This window comes from Condylura cristata, unplaced genomic scaffold, assembly GCF_000260355.1.
Source record: "Condylura cristata isolate star-nosed mole 26May11 unplaced genomic scaffold, ConCri1.0 scaffold00008, whole genome shotgun sequence".
NCBI lineage: Eukaryota > Metazoa > Chordata > Mammalia > Eulipotyphla > Talpidae > Condylura > Condylura cristata.
The window spans coordinates 30447410-30469394 of record NW_004567109.1 but is presented as its reverse complement, the minus strand read 5'-3'; the positions used below and the strand labels follow the sequence as shown (position 1 = coordinate 30469394).

General features: G+C 42.9%; 1 protein-coding gene across 1 annotated transcript; it reads right to left on the bottom strand.

Moving 5' to 3' along the window:
• Nucleotides 1–557: 557 nt before the first annotated feature.
• On the bottom strand, nt 558–21882 carry TTC4 (tetratricopeptide repeat domain 4). Its single transcript, XM_004679038.2, has 10 exons — nt 21712–21882; nt 20956–21073; nt 20095–20256; nt 15556–15633; nt 14006–14130; nt 10283–10369; nt 7182–7399; nt 6550–6631; nt 3091–3173; nt 558–1078 (listed from the first exon to the last, which is right to left on the bottom strand). The coding sequence occupies exons 1-10, from the start codon at nt 21820–21822 to the stop codon at nt 976–978; spliced, it is 1167 nt and encodes a 388-aa protein (XP_004679095.1). The 5' UTR covers nt 21823–21882; the 3' UTR covers nt 558–975.
• Between the last annotated feature and the right edge of the window lie 103 nt (nt 21883–21985).

The following is a 21985-nucleotide window of genomic DNA, read 5'->3' as shown; positions in this document are numbered from 1 at the left end:
AAAGCCCTCTAGTAAGGGGGGCAAAAAGCTGCAGACAAATACTGTGACCCAACACACAAAAAGATTTTCCAGTTTTTTAAAAGACACAAAGACCTAAAATGTGAAAACTGGAGAGAACTCAGAGACCCCTTATTTAAGTCTGGCAAGTTCTCCAGACTTAAGTCTCCCAGTTCTTCTGCAAAGATGAGGAAATGTGGCAGTTTTTAGCTGTTAAGATGATCCCTGTTTCTGTGGTTTTTAAAAATGCAGAGATGGGACCAAGCTTTGCTGGCCTAGTGTCACTGGGGCCAGTGACTCGGCTTTAACTCCTTAAACTACAGGTAACTACAGGTGGGTCGTTTTTTTTTTTAAGATTTATTTATTTGTGCATACAGAACTGGGGTACAGGCCAGAGGCTCAGGGGCAGCAAGAGGCTTCACCAGAGATAGAGTGGGGAACAGAACAGGCAGATCGACGAAGTACACTGCTGAGGGGAGCAGCGGGCGGGTCAGGAGAGGTCTGCCACGCCATGTGGTCACCTCTGGGGCAGGCGGGATCAAACTCATGCAGAAGTGGCTTTAGCTTCTCAGTGTAGTGCTTTAACCCGCTGCGCCACCAGGGAGGGCCCGGGTTATATTTATATATGCACAATAGGGGCAGCTTCTTAATTCCACAAACATTTACATGTCACTGGGTCCTGGGTCAGTGTCCACAGAGCAGCGAGTCCGCAGGTCAGCTGCTGTGCAAACTGCAGAGCTGGAGGCTGGGGGGTTAACGCAGACGCAGGGAGTCCAAGGGTGTCATGACAAGGCACAGAGCTTTTCACCACCAGAGGAGAGTGAGGCCCAGCTGAGCTCAGTGGGTTGCTCAGATGTCCCTGTTCAGTGAAGTCAGCAACCCTCCCCAGCCATGTCCAGCTGACTGAAGTGCGCTGGATTCCAGGCACTGGTGAGTGAGGGGGGAACCAGGGGTGCTGGTTCCCACAGCCTGGCTCTGTCACTTTACCTGGTGCACCTTTCTCCCCTGAAGGTAATTCTTGCAAAAGGGGGAAGAGCCTACACAGACCAGAAATGCTGGTGTCAGGGCTTTGACACAGTACCTGCAGTGAACACAAGGAAAGAGGGTGTTAATTGAATTGCAGTCTTAATCATCCATGGACCTCCCAATGACATTCAAGGTGAACTTCTAGTTGTGTGTCAACATTAAAATGCAGTATAGCACATTTGCTAGTTTCGTGGTTTATAAACTTGGCAAATTAGCATGACCCCTCTCCCCCCACCCCCCATAACCTAGCCAGAACCTCTGTGCCAGTACTCCAGCCTCATGCATGTCTGTGACTAAAAAAGAAAACAACGTGATTTCACTCATTCGGTGACTGCTGGCCTAAGCCAGGTCTCGTGCTGCAAACATAAAACAAAAACCAAACCCTCCCTATTCCTTCCCTCTCCCCCCCAAATAGTCTTTGTTCTAATGTCCTGGGAGGAGTGTCATAATTGAGACACAGTTGTGACATAGTTCCTTGGCTGGGAAAGGGGAAACCTGGAAGACGCCATGTCTGAGTTTGACTTTTAATTTAGAAAAGTGGTGGTGATGGAGCAAAAGAAGAGGTGCAGGTCACCACAGCACCTGATCTTGCTGGAGCACAAAGCAAGCAGTGGGGCAGGTTAGAGAGGTGAGCAGGGGTCTGGCCCCCCCAGATTAGGGGTGTGCTTATACCCAGGAGGCTTGGATTTGGATAGAGGAACCTGCATCTTTGCTAAACCATCTTCTCCACATAATATTTTCAAATTACTATTTTAAATAATGAAAACTCAACAGAAAACAAAATACATAGGAACTATTTTAAATAACACTTCAAGTGAGCAATTTTAAGATAATATTTTGCCATTTGTCCTAAATTAATAATAGAATTATCTTTTAAAAAAGCAGAATGACAAAGTTGCCGGAAAACTGGCTTCTTGCCTATGCTGGTCATTTAAAAAGTAATCACTTCCAATTTCCTGAGAAGCATGAAATTGGTTTTCCTCCACCTATCCATCTGCTTCTATTTAGATTTCTTCCCCACTTTTTGGAGATGGGATAGAGTAGACTTCAGGTCCTTAGGACTTCTGGGTAATTTGCTGAGAAAATGAACAGCAAAAAATCTGTCTATAAGGTAGAGAAGAGATTTAGGGCCAGAAAAAAAAAAAAGTGCCACCAATAAAAGTCATCAATCATATCTGAAAGATATCATCACCTCCTGCCTGCCAAATCAAAGCACAAGCGTCAAGACCAGCTAGACACCCCCACCCAGTCAGTCAACATATAGCTGACCCACCAACCCTACTCCAGATCTCACCATGGGCAGAACACTTAAGGGCCTCCACGGTGGCGCAGGGGTTCCAGTCCCTGCACCACCAAGCTATCGGGCAGCCACTGCAGTGCACGAGCTCCATCCCCAGCCAGCGAGCTGACCCATAAGGCACAGCAGACCTCTCCTGTCTCACCTGCTGCTCCCCACTCTATTTCTGGTGAACCCTCTCACCCCCTGCACTTCTGGCCTTCACTCCAGTTCTTGTATGCATAAGTAAATTAAAAAAAAAAGTGTACAGAGTAATATACAGGTAATCTAAACAAACCAACACTTTCTCTGGTTCAACAGACGGCTGCCAAGTTCAGCTGTCACTGCTACTAGCAGAGCTCTCTTACAACAAGATCACCCTCTACAGTTTACAAAAGCACTTCAACTCTCACAGGCTCTCAAGTACCAGAGAAGCAACAGCCAAGAGTTATTATCTAATCCTATAGATGAGAGGCAGTGTGTAGAGTCATAAGCCTATAAATGACGGTGTGTCTGGTTTTAAGAACTAATGCTCTAGTCATCCAACAGAACCGGAGGACAAGGCTCAGTCAGGAACGGGAGGGCCATCACCGCTGTCCTCTGGTCCGAAAGCCAGCAACTTTCCCTTCTCTGACCAGTCACATGCACCCCATGGGCCCATGGTGCCATTACAGTTTTGAGGCAGGGCAGGAGGGAGTACAAGGCATTGAACGAGTGGTGGAATGAGCATCTGGCTGTGTCCTGGATGCTGCGTGTGCTTCTTTGGTCTGGCCTGCCCGCGTCTGACTCACCTGGGGTGCTGCAGCACCTGCAGCAGGGTGTTCCTGGGAGGCACGCGGTATAGTTCTGCCCTCTCCTCATCCTCAAAGTAGACCTGCAAGAGTAGTAGAAAAGCAGGAGTCAGACACAAAGGGCTCTGGCAGCACTAGGCATGTTGAGGCCAAGCCCAAGGAAAAGTTAGCGAGACTGTAACTGTAATCACCTGACTGTCCCTTCATAAAGTTGTAGCCTGTAAAGCATCAGTCCTCCCTATCACACATCAGAAGGTATCAATGACTCCATCCTCCAAAGACAGAAGCAGGGCTCAGCGAAGGGAATAACCCACCAAAGCTACCAACTTGTAAATAAAGATGCCCAGAGTCAAACCAAGCCTCTAGGCCTTCCCTTCCCAAACAGTTTAGTCCTGAAGCTATCAGGTATAGAGGAAAAAAGGTGGGGTGGCCTGGAATAGGAAGAGCCAAGTATGGTGCGAAAAATGTTCATTCGGGATGGCCCAGTGTAGACGTCAAAGCCCAAACAGGTAAGGGAGATGTCTGCGCAGGAGTCAAGCCTGGGAAAAGGGCTTCTTCACTGGAGGCCAGCCAGTCTACACAGGGCCAGAGGGCTCCTTGGAAGAGATCTACTTGTCTTGCTCCCCGCTCATGCTCTCTGGTGAATTCTACCCCCAACCCCTCTGGCCTGTACCCCAGTTCTTGTATGCTTAAATAAAATAAATCTAAAAAAAAAAAGATGTCCAGAGTGGGGCATCAGAGCCCAAGTGGTATGAGGGATGTGCTCATGCCTGGAACAGCAAACATGGGATTTCAGAGTCTGACTAGGATGAGGTCAACCACTCATACAGGGGTCACAACTTGTGAGAAGTGGGAATCCAAGTAGGTCTGAGGACACTGTGCAGGGTATCAGTCTGTGGAGGGCACCTGTGGTGGGGCAGGAGTCTAATGTGGAGTCAAAAGGCTTAAGTAGGGCAAGGGAGGTTCTGCCTGGGAGAAGGGACAATGGCAGCCACGGAGGGGGGTTAACTATAAAGGACTGATCAAGAAAATAACCAATAATGATAGAAGCCACTAGTATAAAACAGCCCTGTGGTATTAAGACACCAATGAGACTCCATGGTTTCATATACAACACACACACACACATACATCACACCTGTGCTTCCTAGTAGTGAGGCACTGCAAAGGCACCAAGCAGTGAACACCCCTCCCTCAGCCCCAGACACAGTGGCACAGATCTTGGCATCAGCACTCCTTGGAAAAGAGGGCAGATTTTCAGAGCACTCTGGAAAGCACAATTTGAGCCACCAAATCCTGTGTCAGAAAGCTCTTAAGATGGAGACAAGTCAGAGTATACTGAAACAATCTGAAAGATTTTGGTCAAATGAGCATAAAAATAACCACAATGATAGATTATAATTTACTGAACAAAAGAGGAAACTAAGTCCACTGATTGAAAGTGATGAACAACCGAGTGTTTGTGTCCATTCTTAGCACCTCCCTATGACACAGTAATTTTAAGGGGGAGAATGTATCTTTACATTAGAGAAGCGTGGCAGGCCTCCACCAGAATCAGGTGATCAAAGACCCTCACGAGTAACGACACTGACAGGACGCACCTGATAGCATCTGACAAGCACAGCATCGTGTCAGCTATTCATGTGTAGTCAAATACAACCAGGTCTAGTCATGAGGACACACGACACACCCACACTGCTGTACCTTTTCACAGAATAACTGGCTGTAATTTTCAAAAGTATTGAGACCAAGAAAGCTGAGGAAAGACAGGAACTCTCCCACAACCTGAGACTGAGCACATGGAAGCTAAATGCAACACAATGTGAACTCCAAAGAGGAATCTGGGGACCCTGCTGGTGGCACAACAGGTTAAAGCAAAGGACTGTGAGGCTCTCCACAGCCACTGCAGCATGAGTTCAATCCTTGGCCAGAGAGGTGACCCACATGGCGTAGCAGACCTCTCCTGTCCCACCCACTGCTCCCTCAGCAGTGTATTTCAGTACATCTGCCTGCTGTGTTCCTCACTCTGTCTCTGGTGAATCTTCTCTCACATTCCCCCCCGCCCCCCGGGCAACTCTGGCCTGTACCTCAGTTCTTATATGCAAAAATACATAAATCTTAAAAAAAAAAAATTGTTGAGACAATTTGTGGAAAGTATAAGGAATCTGAGGGTTTGTATCAAAGTTAATTTCCTGATTTTTGATGGCTATATTTATTATTAAGGAAAACGTCCCTGTTTTTAAGAAGTACACACTAAAGTATTCAGGGATAAAGGAGCATTATTTGGGATCTTACTCTGTAATGAACAGAAGATAAAGTCTTTGTACGGTAAGTTGTGATTTAAAAAAAAAGCTCAGTGTTCTGATCACAGATCCTGTGCGTGTGTGTGTCTAGGGGTGGGGGCTATTGTCCATGAAACCAAGGAATTCTCGGACATTAGTTGGTATCCTGCAATTCAGCTGAATTCTGACACTGTATCCGGAGATAGCACCAGAGTCCAAGCGTTAGGGCTCAGTCCCTCTAGGTTTACCCCAAGTCTGATGCCAGTCACAGGTGCAGGCTGTCACCTGTGATTCTGACCTCCAGTATAGATTGGAGGTTCCAACACCCCCATCCTTGGGCTCAGTTCGCTTGCTAGAGCAGCCCACAGAGCTATTTATTACTGGTTTATTACAGAAGGATGTAACTTGGGAGCATCCAGATGGGAGAGCAGTGTAAGACAAGTAGGGAAAGGACATGGCATGTCCAGGCTCTCTCCCGGAGTGTCACTCTCACCAACCCACAAGCTCGTAGAACAATGGGTTTCTCAGAAGCCTGTGGTTTCTATGGCAGCCTCATTTCACTGGCCACTGGTAACAGATTCTCAACTTTCAGCTCCCCTCCCTCCCTGGAGGTCAGAGAAGTGAGACTGAAAGTTCCAACCCCTTTAATCACCAGCCTCACCTTTAGGTGCCCCCAACAGTTACCTCCTAACAAGAGACACCTTTATGGAGTTTTAGGAGCTCTATACCAGAAATAGGGATAATGACCATATTCATATTTCTTCTTATAAGTCCCATTATCACAAATCCCAACCATGGAGTACTATTCACTTAAAACAGGAAATTCCCATGCTACAAGATGGATGAACCCAGAAGACACTGTACTAGGTGAAATAACAGATGCCACTTGCATGGGGTACCTAGAGTAGTTCAAAGTCACACAGGCAGAAAGGAAAAAGGAGGCTGCCAGGGGCTGGGGGCAGCACGCAAGGAATTTACCGTTTCATGGTGATGATACAGGCATGGATGGTGGTGACAGGGCACAACACATCCATGTCCTTAGTGATGTTGATGAGTGTACTTAAAGAGTTAAAATGGTAATTTTTGTTATATGTTACCAAAATTTTTCAAAAAGAAGACAGTGAATCACCCCCAAGCTTACCTCTCCAAAATCCCATAAAGGAGCAAAATGTCTTACCTCTAAATTATCAGGGCAGTATTTCTGTTCTAGGTCCCAAGAGGGTATTTCACCAAACATCACCATTAAGTGATCCACAAACCTAGGATGTAACATGTACTTTCTAGGTATCAATAACTCATGATTTATTTTCCCCTCACAGCCCCCAGCCAGCTATTCTCAGAGATGTCAAGATCATGTAAAGCACACAATGCAGGTCTAAGACAATTTAACAGCAGCACCCAAAACATATGTATCAATTATCCTGTTAGGACATAACAGTTTTCCTTACATTGACTCAGGTTTAGTAATCTCTCACATTATGTCACATTCTAAGTGTTAGCCCTATGAAATCACACTAGATGTGCTGTATTCTTCTAATGACTGCATACTTCAGTCACTACGCAGGTGCTGCTCACACTGATTCCACGTCTCATGAGAGGCACGCAGTGTCCTGTGGTGTCAGCCTTACAGGCAGCCCACTATGGTGGCAAAACAAGTCAGCAGAGGGAAAAATCAGCTGGAACACAGGTTATGCCAAACCAGACTGAACCCCTCCAAATTATTCTCTTTCCTCCTCAAGAATATGTGCCTCCTGCTGAAATAGCAGGAAAAGCGCATGCGACAAGAGCGTACGACTTCGGTGCCCGTACCTGGAGTCCTCATGAAATGCAGAGATGAAGTCTGACTGCGCGTGCTCTGGATACAGGAAGAGCACAGGCCAGCTCAGTCTGCCTTGGTCATCTATACCCAGCCTGGCTCCGTAGGGGTTCTCAGAGCTGAGCCCATTCAGGAAAAGCTCACCTCGACCTTCTGAGTCTGAATCTTCATCTTCACCAGCAGCTTCAGACACTAGTCTGATGTTCCTTGCCTGTTTAAAGACAAAAGCACACATCCCTGAAGGTGTGGAAAGATGCAAGCCCATTTCTCTAAGACAGAAACTGTAACACTGCCAGCGCCCTGAGAGCCGGCACTACATGAGTCATCTTCATTATCCCTGCGATCTGGCGCACACAAGCAAACATCACTTGTTTAACTTGGCTTCACTTCACTCATCTTCAGAGTCCCTTTGCTGAGCTCTGAGTTAGAGAGGAGCTAGACATGTTTCCCAACCCTAAGACCCTGCTCTCATTCTAGTGAGGTGAACTCATGAAAATAAGTAAAAGATAAAGAAAGAGGTGGAGCTATGAGCTGCAACTAATGTAGCCTGGGAGCTAGATGTGCCTGGGGAGTATTAACCCTTGAACAGCAACTCTGAAAGGCAGAGAAGCTGGGGTTTGTGGGAGTATGAGAAGCAAGGCCACACCAACCCAAAAAAGAGCATGTGCAAAGGCACAGAAAATATCAAGTGTGGAATGTACAAAAGTGGCAAATGTTTCAGCAGTAGCTAGAACATAATACTAAGAACAATGCAGCTTGACTTTACCTTGACTATCTCAAGTAAATGAGGCTGCATAAGAGGCCTAAAGAGCAGACTTGCCTCAGAGGTAGGTGTGGAAGTTTCTGAGGCTAGCAGGAGGGATAACTACATGCAATCAAAGTTCTCTTTAAAAACATCTCCTAAATCAGAGGTGGGCAGACTTTTAAAGGATTAGATAAGAAGTGTGTTAAGCTTTGTAAGCCACAGGCCTCACAAGTTGAAATTTAACTATTCAACTTTGCCCGTAGGATGAGAACAGCGATAGGAAACACAAACGTAGAGGCAGAGCTGTGGCGTCTGGCTACGGTTTGCCGAGTCCTGCTTTAAAATACAGTGTGTAAGGTTTTGTGTATACAACTGCTGGAAGCAATTCTTATGTACATTAAAATTTGAGATACAAAGGTCTGTATGCAAATGTCTGGGAATTCCAACAGTCTATATTTTAGAAAATGACAAATCCTTCATTTAATTAAGAATTAGATGGAGAGCCTGAGTATCATTCTACTTAACCTGATGTGTTCAGAGATTGCATACTGTAGGGTCTCAGAGTCAACAAGTAACTGAAATGGTGCGTGATTTACCTCAAAAAAGAATGAATAAAGAACCTATCCCCTAATCTCACCACAGATATGTTATCTCCCTCATGAGGACTAAGCAAGTCAAGGCTCATGCAGGTGACTTGATAGAGAAGTAAGATTTCAATTAGACTACATTCATTAGATTGAAAGGAAAGTTCTTTGCTCCGTCTAGCTGGATGCCAGCCTCTCTTGTCAGCAGTGCCAGTGCATCCCTGAGACATGGTAAAGGTCAGAATGAGTGGATTTGGCTGCACATGTGGTCAAGGCTGACTGATTTTAACTCTGGCAAAGTTGCCATTTAATGACCCCTTCACTGACTGCAACTACATGGCTACGTGTTCATATATGATTCCACCCGAGTTAAGTCCAATAGTACAGTCGAGGCCGAGAATGGGAAGCTTGTTATCAATGGAAAGCCTATCTCCATTTCCGGAGTAAGACCCCCACCAACATCAAATGGCATGATGCTGGTGCTTAATATGCTGTGGAGTCAGCTGATCTCTACAGTGCTTCAGAGAAGGCTGTGGCTAAGAGGGGCGTGGGGGTGCAAAAGGGTTATCATCTCTGCCCCTTCTGCTGATGCCTCCATGTTTATGATGGGCATGAACCATGAGAAATATGTCAACTCCCTCAAGATTGGCACTAAGGCGTCTTGCACACAAACTTTCCCCACCCCAGCCGAGGTCATCTATGTCAACTGACACTGTGATGACCACTCAATGCCATCATCCACCCAGATGCCTGTGGGTGGCTTCTGGAAGCTATGGCTTGAAGGCCCAAGGGCTGCCATGAACATCATCTCTGCTTCTACTGGCACCACCAAGGCTGTGGACAAGGTCATCCCTATGCTGAACGGGCCCCACTGTATGGCCTTCCACATCCCCACCCATTTTGTGGATCTAACCACTGCCTGGAGAAAGCTGCCAAATACCACAACATCAAGAAAGTGGTGAAACAGGCACCCTGGGCGCCCTCAAAGAGCACCTTCAGCTACACTGAGGACCAGGTGGTCTCCTGAGAATTCAACAGTGACACACACACCTTCACTTTCTATGCTGGAACTGGCACTGTCTTCAATAATTACTTTGTCAAGCTCATTTCTTGGTATGACAGTGAAGCCAGCTACAGCAACAGGGTGGAAGGCTTCATGGTTACATGACTTCTAAGAAATAAAAGCCCCCTGAGCATCAGCCCCCAAAAAGCACAAGAAGTTACTGAAGAGTCCTTCCCCCACTGATGGGGTCTCCCCTTCCCAGAACCCTGAAGGGGAGGGTTTTGGGAGCTCCATGCAATACATGTACCATCAATGCAGTAAATCTACCCAGGAAAAAAATGTAGGAAAGCACAGGAGAGCCAAAACTTGTTGCTGATAATACAGAATCGCAGCATCCTAACGATTCACTTTCTCAGGATGTAGTATAACACTAGGGAAGGAAGAGCAAGACCTGGTTCTGACACATATTAGCTACATGAAGTTTCTTTGCTTCTTTGCAACCATATCATCACCTAGCAAAAGAAGAGCTACAGTACCTACCTCAGAGGCTAATGGGAAGAGTAAGAAACCCTTAACCACCCAAGCAGGAGAGCTGACTGTACTCAGGGTATCTGACTCCATGGTGCCTTCATACACGGCTTCACCGAAAGCAGTATGAAAATGAATGATTCATTCCGGTCCAGCACTCCAAGAAAGGTTCCCAAAAGGCTAAAGTTTAGAGGATTTAACAAGACCATAACAACCTAAGGTTTAAGAACTCACCTTGATGGCCTGGAGTAAAGTATCATTCTGATTCTGCTCCTTCTTCTCTTTCAACTTTGCTTTCCTTATATCCCTCTGTTCAGTTCGCTGAAAATGAAATTCAGATGCATCAACTCTAGGGACATTGCTTCCTCTTCTGTTACCCCAGCCTGTCCCTATATTACTACTGGTCTATCTAACCCAGCCTCCTATGTCAAAGGATACCAGAGGCCAGATTCAGTTCAATCAACATGTCTGGTCAGGACTGGTGGCAGCAGAAATTTTAAGATCTATAATTGCTGCGCCCAAGGAACTTACTGTCTACTGAGGACAGACATGTGGTGTAAATCAAGTGCTATAAAACAGAAGGAATGACTGAGTCTTCCCTGTCAAAGAGATGGGCCAGACAGACAAAGATTTCACCAGAGTAAGGGCACTCTTGATGGAGGCTGACATGGAGCCTATGGGGCATGCCAGCTTCTCTGGTATGGCTTGAGTATGGGAAGCACAGTGGAAAAACCCAGGGCAGAAACTTAGTAGACTCTGCCTTTTGCAAGTTACAGCCCGCAGAACAAAGGACCACTGGTCTACTCAGCCTGGCAGAAATATAATTTAGATACCCTTTTCCTGCTAAATCTACCCCAAACATTATGAACCAATAATTCTGAGTCAGCAAACTTTCTCTGTAAAGAGCCAAAGAGTAACAGATTTTAAGCTTTAAAGACCATGTATGGCCTGTTATACATTGTTGTTTATAACCCTTTAAAAAATGTAAAAACAGGGCCCTCCCTAGTGGCGCAGCGGGTTAAAGCACAGCACTGAGAAGCTAAAGCTGCTTCCTCATGAGCTCGATTCCCGCCTGCCCCGGAGGTGACCACATGGTGTGGCAGACCTCTCCTGACCGCCCGCTGCTCCCCTCAGCAGTGTACTTTGATCATCCGCCTGTTCTGCTCCCCACTCTGTCCCTGGTGAATCCTCTCACCCTCCGCATCTCTGGCCTGTACCCCAGTTCTATATGAATAAATCAACCTTTAAAAAAAAGTAAAAACATAATTAGTTTACAAAATGTACAAAACAAACTAACAAGGGTTAGTTGACTGATCCCTGCTCTAAAATGAAGCAGCAACCATTCCTCATCATGCCCACGAAGGCTAGTAATAGTTTTTTTGTTTTTTCTTGTTAACAAAATCTATGTATCTTTTAGGAAGACCATGGCTGGTAATTCTTGGCCAGGTCTCTAATCCAGCTGGCCAAGAGAGCTGTGAAATCCTTTCTGTGGTTAGGAATTCTGATCATGCTATCACGTGCCCACTCCTCGGCTCCCCTAGCACTAGATCCGATTCTGCTTTCACAGGTTACGCCCGAGGACAGTATGTGGCCCACAGCAGAGAACAACTAAGATGGAGGTTAAGAAGGATGACTTCAACTATGTCCAATCTGTCTTCACTCCAGTTTATAAGATGTGAATGTGCAGTGGTCTCGAAGTTTCTGGTCTTGGCAGCCCAACTGCTCTTGTCCTCACCAGCCTCTGCTTGTGACCCGGGGTCTTCTGCAAGGTTAAATTTGCATTTCCCTGAAGACTAAATATATTGTGTACATTTTCATATGCTCACTATTTCTTCTGAGAAGTACCTTCAGCCACATAAACAAATACTCATTTTGAATAGATGTCTGTGCATTCTAGATACATATCCTTTTTCAAAAGATCTTCTCCCATCCCACAATTAGCCATCAATTTTTTTTTTTTTTGCTTTTACTAAGTCTGCTTACCAGTAATTTTGACTTTCACTGGTAATATATTTTAAACCTGAGGTGAAATTCCCATGACCTAAAAATTAGCCATTTTAAAGTGTCCAGTTCAATGGTATTTAGTACATTCACTATATTGTGCAACTATTAGTTCTATTAGTTCCAAGACCTTTTCAACAGCCTAAAAAGAAGTCACAAGCCCATTAAGCAATACCTTACAGTTTACTCCTCCCACAATCCTAGCAATCCCTAATCTACTTTCTGTATATACAGATTTACCTATTTTGGCTACAATATTCCCTTTTACATCTGGCTGCTGTTAGTAATCTATAAAGAAAGCCAGATGGAATTTTGATGCACACTGTATTGAGTATATAGAGCAATTTGGAGAATACTGTTATCTTCACATGTTAAGATCTGATGCCTGAATGTGATCATGTGTTCCCATTTAGATTTTCTTTCTTTCAACTGTATTTTATAATTTCAGAATATATGTTTTGTGTTATTTTTATTCTAATTATTTATGCTATTGTCAATGAGGTTTCTTAATTTTATTTTCAGAATGTTTATTAAAAATCAATAACTACTGGCCCTCCCTGGTGGCGCAGCGGGTTAAAGCACAGCACTGAGAATCTGAAGCCACTTCCGCATGAGTTCGATTCCCGCCTGCCGCCTGCCCCGGAGGAGACCACATGGCGAGCCAGACCTCTCCTGACCTGCCCGCTGCTTCCCTCAGCAGTGTACTTCGTCGATCTGTCTGTTCTGCTCCCCACTCTGTCTCTGGTGAAGCCTCTCACCGCCCCTGAGCCTCTGGCCTGTACCCCAGTTCTGTATGAATAAATAAATAAATCTTTAAAAAAAAAAAAAAATCAATAACTACAACTGCTTTTTCTAGTCTGATATCCTACATACTAGCTGAACTGCAGTCATGCATCATTTGTTGCTGCTATGCGCCAGAAATGCAGCATGTAATTAGCATGTTGTAGGTGTCTTAATGCTGGGAGTTACAAAATACTGCAGAAGCTTAAGGTTTTATTTAAATGTTTAACTGTTCTTTTCCCAACTCTCAAGACCTTTACAGAGTCTTAAGACTGCCATAGATTATGGCAGTCTTATGCTCTTTCTTATTTATTCAAATCTTGATAGCCCCAAATTTACCAGATAACTTAGTAAATGTCAAGAAATGTGTCAAAGAATACATACATCCATATTGTCTCCCTTACACACACAATCTTTTTTTTTTTTTTTAAGATTTATTTATTTATTCATATAGAACTGGGCTACAGGCCAGAGATGGGGAGGGTGAGAGGATTCACCAGAGACAGAGTGGGGAACAGAACAGGCAGATCAACAAAGTACACTGCTGAGGGGAGCAGCGGGCAGGTCAGGAGAGGTCTGCCTCGCCATGTGGAGCTCCTCTGGGGCAGGCGGGAATCGAACTCACGCGGAAGTGGCTTAAGTTTCTCAGTGCTGTGCTCTAACCCGCTGCGCCACCAGGGAGGGCCAGCACATACAATCTTTATAAAACCTCTGAGATATATATTATGTTCACCATTTTCAAAGCAGAGGACTGAATTTTAGAAATATCAAGAATGTGTTCAAAGTATACAGTCTGGTTTCACCTGGAAATGTCTGGAATGTAACTCTTCAGTCCCACTCAAGCAAATGAACTCATGCTCAGTCTTAATAGGCTCAAGTAGCCTTCTCGGCTACCACCACCTTCATCCTGCTTCAGGCCAGTGCAATGTTAGACACTACTATTACATATTAATAATATGTATATAAACACACACAATATATTCTTGCTTGCCTCTATCATATTAGACTTTTTGTTTATTTTTCTGAACTCTCTAGACTTTCAAAGGTAGAAAATGGCTTTGGATTTTGTTTTTAAAGAAGGAAAATTTACAATGATCCAAGAGACACAATATGAGAAATGCTAAATAATTAATGTTAATTAACAAACGTCAACTAGCTACTGACTGTGCCACCAACCTTCAGCTTGTCTGCTTTAGCCCTCAATTCCAGAAGCTTCTTCTCTTTGGCATCTATCTGCAGACCCTCATCACACCAGTTTACTGCCGCAGCAAAGTTCTTCAGTTCCAGATGGCATAAGGCACCTGCAGAACCCAGAACCTTTAGGATCCACAGACAACATTCATGAAAAGAGCATTCCTTGAGCAGGGAGTGTGCATGTGTGCACAGCCATACACCTTCACCAGCCAGCACCCTGTGGAGGATGATGGATGATAAAGCCCCTTATACTGCATTCCCCAGATGTAGAGGAATATTTTCTAAGTCTCAAATCAGTAAGATTTCTAGGGTCCATTCAACCTAATTCTCCTATAAGCCTCCCTGGCATTAACGACTCAAAACAGGGAAGGCTACAACCTAGTGGCAAGAACAAAGGCTTTGGAATCAGAACTAAGTCAGAAACTGGCTGTCATTTATCAGCTAGATAAAGGACTCTAAAGCATCTCTAAAGCTTCAAGTTTCTCATCTGCAAATGGGAATAAAGTTCATTTCAGGTGATTTTTAAAAACAGAGGAAAGGCACAATTTGTCCCAGCCATTTATCAAAACAGTGGCGAAGACCAAAGACATCAAAAGTTTCTCCTAAAATTGGTCTTCATGGCTACTACCTTAAGCTATCTCTCCTTTAATCATGTTTATTTTTCTCTGATTTTATCTAGATTTTTTAGAGTTTCAAAATACCAAAACTATGAGGGTTTAGATATCAACAGAATCCAACTTCAGCTTCCAGAGATGAGCAAATTGGTACTCAGAATAGGTCTAGCTAAGGTCACATAGCAGAGAAAACAGTTCAATTGAGGATTATAGACTTCCAGCCTAAGGCCAGTTCCCCAAAGACTACACTCGATTTACTTGCCAATCTTTAATACTTTCTTTCCCTATAGCTGAGGGACATGGCTCAAGTTACCACTCCTCAACCATGAATATCTAAAGATGCTTATTTTGATAAACTATTTTAAGTCAGTCCATATGGATATAGGGAAGATTAACATGTTATGAATAAATCAAAGTTCGCAAAGCCCCTTTGAGCTTCTCAAAAAAAAAAAAAGGTAAAATACAAAAGTAATAAAAGCATGATTAATTACTACATAGAAAGATCATACTACAAGAGAAAAAATAATCTGAGAACATCATCAGAGATATCAGCAAAGGTCCCATAACTTATCTTTTAATTAACATTAACATGGCATTTGATAGATCTTGCCTTTCAATCAGTTAATTTGGAAAAAATAAATAGAATGTGGCTTTGGAACTGCTTTAATTAATTTCATTTTTTATTAATTTAAAATGGAGTTTCAATTTCTCTACAAATTCTTAAAACACAAAGGCTTAGATTATTCTATGAGGAGTTCTTTTTAAAATGGCATGTTGCTGTTGATAAAGAACAAGTACTTAATATCAAGATTGCAAAGATAAGGTGACTTTATTAGTATCTTAGCACGTTAATATCAAATCTTAAATGTCTCAACTTTTGGTACAGAAGGTGCCAATTTTTCCATTGTACAGACTTACCTCGTACTATTGCTTTGAGATGGCAGGGTTTTAGCTTTCTGGCAGCTGTCACATCATTCAGAGCAGACCGAAAATTGCCTAACAAAACACCATTTAGTAAGAGAGACAAATCCTGAAATCAGAGTATTTCCAAAACTTTGTATGTAGTGACAAAGCACTCATGTATATTCTTGAAGAAATATAAAGGAGAGCAAATGTTTTTAGAAAAAAAATACAGTTGTGTTCATCAAGAAAAGTTTATAAACATCAAGTAACCTGTATAAAAATTATAAATGGCTAATAAGTATATGAAAAGATATTCAACATAACTAGTGATTAAGAAAATTAAAATTATGAGCATTTTAGGCCCTCCCTGGTGGCGCAGCGGGTTAAAGCGCAGCACTGAGAATCTGAAGCCACTTCCGTATGAGTTCGATTCCCGCCTGCCGCCTGCCCCGGAGGAGACCACATGGCGAGCCAGACCTCTCCTGACCCGCCCGCTGCTCCCCTCAGCAGTGTACTTCGTCGATCTGCCTGTTCTGCTCCCCACTCTGTCTCTGGTGAAGCCTCTCACCGCCCCTGAGCCTCTGGCCTGTACCCCAGTTCTGTATGAATAAATAAATAAATCTTTAAAAAAAAAAAATTATGAGCATTTTAAGTTGGTCCATATGGATTTAGGAAAGATTAATATGTGATGAATAAATTAAAATTTACAAAGCACCTTCAAACTATTAAAACCAGATAATATCCATATTGATGAATATATGGAAAAAGAGGGCTCTAAGGGCAATCAGAAAGCAAATCAGCATGTACTTTTTGTAGACACTTTGAGCCAACACATCCCAGGTAATCTTAAAAACTTGTGCAAATGTACAAAGATAAATGTAAACACATATAAACTAATTATGTTTAGTAGTGAAAAGCTAGATACCTAAATTTACTAATTATACATATTATGGTGAAACCATATGGTTGATTACTATAAGACCATTAAAGAGAGTAAATTGAATAAGCACATAAAAACACAATAGATTGTGCTAGTTAGGTGGTGATTCAATCTATAAGTCTTTTTGTAAAACAAACCAATTGAAATACATATATACACATATTTATCTATTTGTAAGTGCACGAATTAAAGTCATACAATCATATACTAGTTATCCAAAGTAGGATCCAAAGGTAGCCTTTTGTTTTATAGTTGATACTGTAAAAAGTTTTGTATTTACCATTAATTTCACTTTTAAAACTCTAGCCTACAAGATAGAAAAATTTTCTGTAAAGAGCCATACAGTGAATATTTTAAGTTTTACAGGCCACATATGTCTGTTATACATTCTTCTTTGTTTACAATCCTTTAAAAACAGAAAAAACATTTTTAGCTCACAGCAGGCTGGAGGTCCAGACATGGCCTATGAAGCATAGTTTGCCAAATCCAGCTTTAGCCTAAAGAAGAGTCAAAATTATTGAAATCTTTTATCACTCTAAATAGCTTTGCTCATTTTTGCATTACTTAAAAAAAAAAAAAACAACTAAAAGCAGTTATATGCTCAACAAGTAGAACAGTAAACCAAATAGTGTAAACATTGCTGTGTCTCCCTGATAAAACTTATGAACTTATGTTAAGTATTAAAATATTATTCACAAATAATTTCAAAGACAGGTGATGTTGTTTATGTTATAAAATGAAGTGAAAAGAATACAAAATTGGAAACACAGCATTATCTCAACTATGAAAAAAATGCATATAAAAAACCCAAAGACTTCCTGTTAAAGGTAAGACTCAACACACATATTTAACACAACCCCCACGATTCACATTAACTTCCTCACCCCTCATCTGGAAAAAGCCATAAACCATAAACCATGAGTCATGAGGAGTAAGAACACAAAACACATTTTAAAGATGGAAAGCTATGGGTAAAAAAGAAAAAGGAAAACAAAGGGATATGGGTTAGTGACTAAAGAGAATTAATAAAACTGAATTCTAAGCAAGGGAAGGAAAGCCCAAAAGCTACCAGGCTAAACTGCAGAATCTACTAGGGGCCAGGATCAAGAGTGCCTTCCACTTAATGCATTTGAATCAAAGCTGATTTGACATCCTAATCTCAGCACTGTGTACCCTTAGACAATTTATTTTTCTACAGTTATATTTTTTTCTACAGTTCCTTAATCATAACTAAGGACAAAGTTGTGAACCTCACCTACCTTACATAGTTGCTATGACATCAAGAAGGATACGTGAAAGTGCTTTCTAAGCCACACCAGTGGCACATCATTTAAGACGCGGCTGTGATTATTACATACTTGCTCCTATGGTAGCAAGTATACAAGTTTTATTTCACAAGAGGTCTAGTTAGCCTTGTACAAGACACTTTCAGTTGTCCAAGGAAAGGAACTATGCTGCTTTTGTTCACAGTGTAGTGCCTAGCATACAGTGTATGCTTTATATAGATTTAATGATTCAATAAACAAATAAATGAAACTCCTTTACAGAAAAGTGAGATGTTACTCATAATCTTGACACTAGATGCACACACAGCATAAGTACTAAACCTGTTTGCTGGTGAAAAGAAAAATGTATTCCTCTAGAAGTTAGAAGATTTGGTTTCTAATCCAGGTTCTAAAATTAACCAAAGAATTCCTCTCTCTGGGCCTTATAAAATGAGAGGGTTGGTGGCCCCAAGTAATCCCTAACATTCTATACCATTCTAACTTTTTTTTAGAATTTTATAATTAAACAGGCTAAAGGAGAAATCACTTGAAGTGTCTACGGTAGCGAAGAAACTGCTCAAATGATGTGGAGTCCGAACAGACTCATCCTGGCTACATAGTAAGGCCTGTTCTCTACCAGTCCTCAGAAATGCCAGTATTCATTCCCAGGTTCTCTTTAACTCTGCTAAGAAACTCAGGCCCAACATGAGCAACACTAGTCACCAGTAACAATAGCACCTTAATAATCAGTGTTTTTCAAAGTCACATCTGCTAAAGTATTACTTGAAAAGAGGGCTTACAAAACTTGAGAATCACAGGGTAAGTATCTCAGCATCTTTACTATTCTCACACACACTACAAATCTTCAAAAAAGGAAGCAGAAATCTTCAAATTTACATGTCCAAGGAATACTTTTTTTTACCTCAAGATCCCTCAGAATACTCTGATAAATTCTCCCTTACATTACTATCGTTTCTCTCACACAAAGTTCTCGATTGCTGTGACCTTCCTAGTATCCTTGAGAAGATAAAAGGTCAGAAAACAACAAACTAACTCTGAGAACAAAAGCAGTTGGGCTCAAAAATCCCCAATCATGGCCCTCCCTGGTGGCGCAGCGGGTTAAAGCACAGCACTGAGAATCTGAAGCCACTTCCTCATGAGTTCGATTCCCGCCTGCAGCCTGCCCCGGAGGAGACCACATGGCGAGCCAGACCTCTCCTGGCCCACCCGCTGCTTCCCTCAGCAGTGTACTTCGTAGATCTGCCTATTCTGCTCCCCACTCTGTCTCTGGTGAGGCCTCTCACCGCCCCTGAGCCTCTGGCCTGTACCCCAGTTCTGTATGCACAAATAAATAAATAAATCTTTAAAAAAAAAAAAAAAATCCCCAATCATATATCAAGGTACTTGATATCACACATTTGGTTTCAATAGTAAGAATTATAGTCTATCTGGTTTCCCTTTTTACCAAATGCACCTGGAAGATCAGCTGGTTCAGTCAGGACAAACTACCCTTAACTTAGGTTTCTGAGGAATTTCTCCTTTAAAATACATGCACATGGGCTTCCTTAGTGGCACAGGGGTTAAGAATCTCAGCGCTATGAAGCTATTACCAGCTACTGCAGCATGAATTTGATCCCCAGCCAGTGAGCTGACCCACACAGCACAGTGGACCTCTCCTGTCTCGACCAATGCTGCTCCCCTCAGCAGTTTATTTCAGTAGATCCACCTGTTCCACTCCCCACGCTGTCTCTGGTGAACCCTCTCACACACAACCCCCACCTCCACCTCTGGTCTATACCAGTTTTTATATGCATAAATAAATCTTTTAAAAATAAATAAAATACAAAAGTATGCAAGGATAAATGTAAAAGTATGTAACTACAGGGTTACTTTTTTTTTTTTTTAAAGATTTATTTATTCATACAGAACTGGGGTACAGGCCAGAGATGTGGAGGGTGAGAGGATTCACCAGAGAGAGAGTAGGGAGCAGAACAGGCAGATCGAGGAAGTACACTGCTGAGGGGAGCAGCGGGCAGGTGTGGATCTCCTCCGGGACAGGCGGGGATCAAACTCATGCGGAAGTGGCTTAAGCTTCTTTGTGCTGTACTTTAACCTGCTGCGCCACCAGGGAGGGTCACTACAGGGTTACTTTTAACTTCGAAAAGGTAGAGATAACCTAAATAGCCTCTATTTAGTGATGACTAATAAATTTTATTTAATAAATTAAGGCGCTCCTACCTTAATTTAAAGGAAGCTCCTCTTTCTCTGACACTGTCAACACTCCCAGTAGCCACCATAATAGCTCTTATCATAACTTAATTCTCTAGAAAACATTAAATAACAATTTACCCAGATAGTACTGCGCTGCCGCTCTGTTGGTATAAAGGACAACATTTAAATCAAGGTCTGCACATTTCTTCTTCAGTCCTTCAGTGTACGAAATCACAGCTTTTTTATAGTCTTTTTCTTTAAAGTAATCATTGCCTTCATCTTTATAGGTCTTGGCCTGTTCTGCAAAGAAGAGAAGAAATAATCACGATGTTTTATTTTTTAAAAGGTTCTTTTTTTAAAAAAGGTTCTAAATGATTCAATAATGCACTATAAGAGAAAACAGGGAAAAAATAAAAAATATGCTATAAAACTGAATATCAACATGGAAAAACAAGGTTGAATGCAATTTAATTCTACATCAGTTCCACATACCCTCCAAGCAGATTAGCAAGTGCTTACAAAAGTGAAACATAAAGGGGGAAAAAAATTATACTTATCCAAGCTCTTTAAGAGTTTTTTTTAAACTACCAAAGAAATGGGAGAAATTATGCTTTTGCTAATGTTGTCCCTCAGTAAAAGTCTACAAAATGTTAAGTTTCAAATTCCCAATGCATTATGATTCCACCTCTCTCCCTCTGCCCCATCAGTGTTCCAACTGCACCTAGCATACAGCTACATGTTGGCACTTATAGATCTGTCTTGAATCTTTAGGATAAGTTGGCAACTCACCGAAGTATGACCTTTGTGGGCAAGAACTATCTTATTTATCCCTATATCCTTAATACCTAGCATTTTGTAACTATCCAAAGAAGAACATGTGGAATAAACAGTGAAGACTTAACTCAGGTAACTACTTTCTGTTATCAGTCAGGACTTTTCTGAATCACTCTATCTCAATTGAGACAGAGGCACAAAACAAATGTTATTCAAGGAAAATACCTTCTGGAGATCGCTCATCATCAAAAATAATTGACTGGAGACAAGCCAAGTCAGGATTCTCCTTGGGATCAATTTCTGATGGCGCTTTCTTCATAAACAGGGGGATCTTTTCAAATTCCTGGAGATTAAGAGGAAAATGAATAGTACAAATAATTTTCCACTAAGTAGATCTAATTCCATGTGTCTATCTCAAAGTTTTCTTACTCATCATGATTTGCAAATCATTATAGTGGGCTGTTCTCTCTCCCTACCGAGGCCTCAGTTTCCATCTGTAAAATGAGAGTATAGGATAATGAGTCCTAAAGATTCTTTCCTTCCTCACACTACAAAAGGGGTAGTAATTACACTAATCGAGGCCTCTTGGTTTCCTGGCACTGTACCGACCACCTCATTTTGTGTTTGCCACAACCTTGCGAGCCTGCAGCTGTGGTCAGGGCACTTTCAGTGGATGACGGAAGGGGCTCAGAGAAGTTAAGCAACTAATCAGGGCCAGAAGTGATAGTGACTCTTCTGACTCCCAAACCTGACTCTTAGATATACTGACAGCTTAAGACCCTCAAAACCTCGCGGCAGATTTTTAGCACCCCGTAGGAACTATCCGCGGGCAGCCCAGGAGTCTGAGGGGTGGGCGGCGAGCGAAGTCCCAGGAATCCGACCGACGTCCACCCCGTCCCCCCTCAAGCCTCCCCACCTCTCCACCCTGACACACACACACACACACACACAAACACACGTGGAGCCCCGAGGCCCGCCCACCTCCTCCCACTGGTCCTGGTGGAAGCCTCCGCTGTAAGGCTGGCTCTGGAACTTTTCCAGGAATGAATCCATGGCGTCGTCGGAGGCGCCGTCCGGCTGAGACAGAGCCATAACTCCTCGGCGCTCCCGCCACTGGGGGTCTAAGTGCCAAGAAATGCGCAGCAACTTCCGGCGGCGCGGCGCGCTCCCCTCAATCGTCCGGACTGCGCCTGCCCGCGTGCCTCCGGTTCCGCCGAATAGGGGCGTGGCCGGCCCGGCTCCGCCTCTCCCCCCG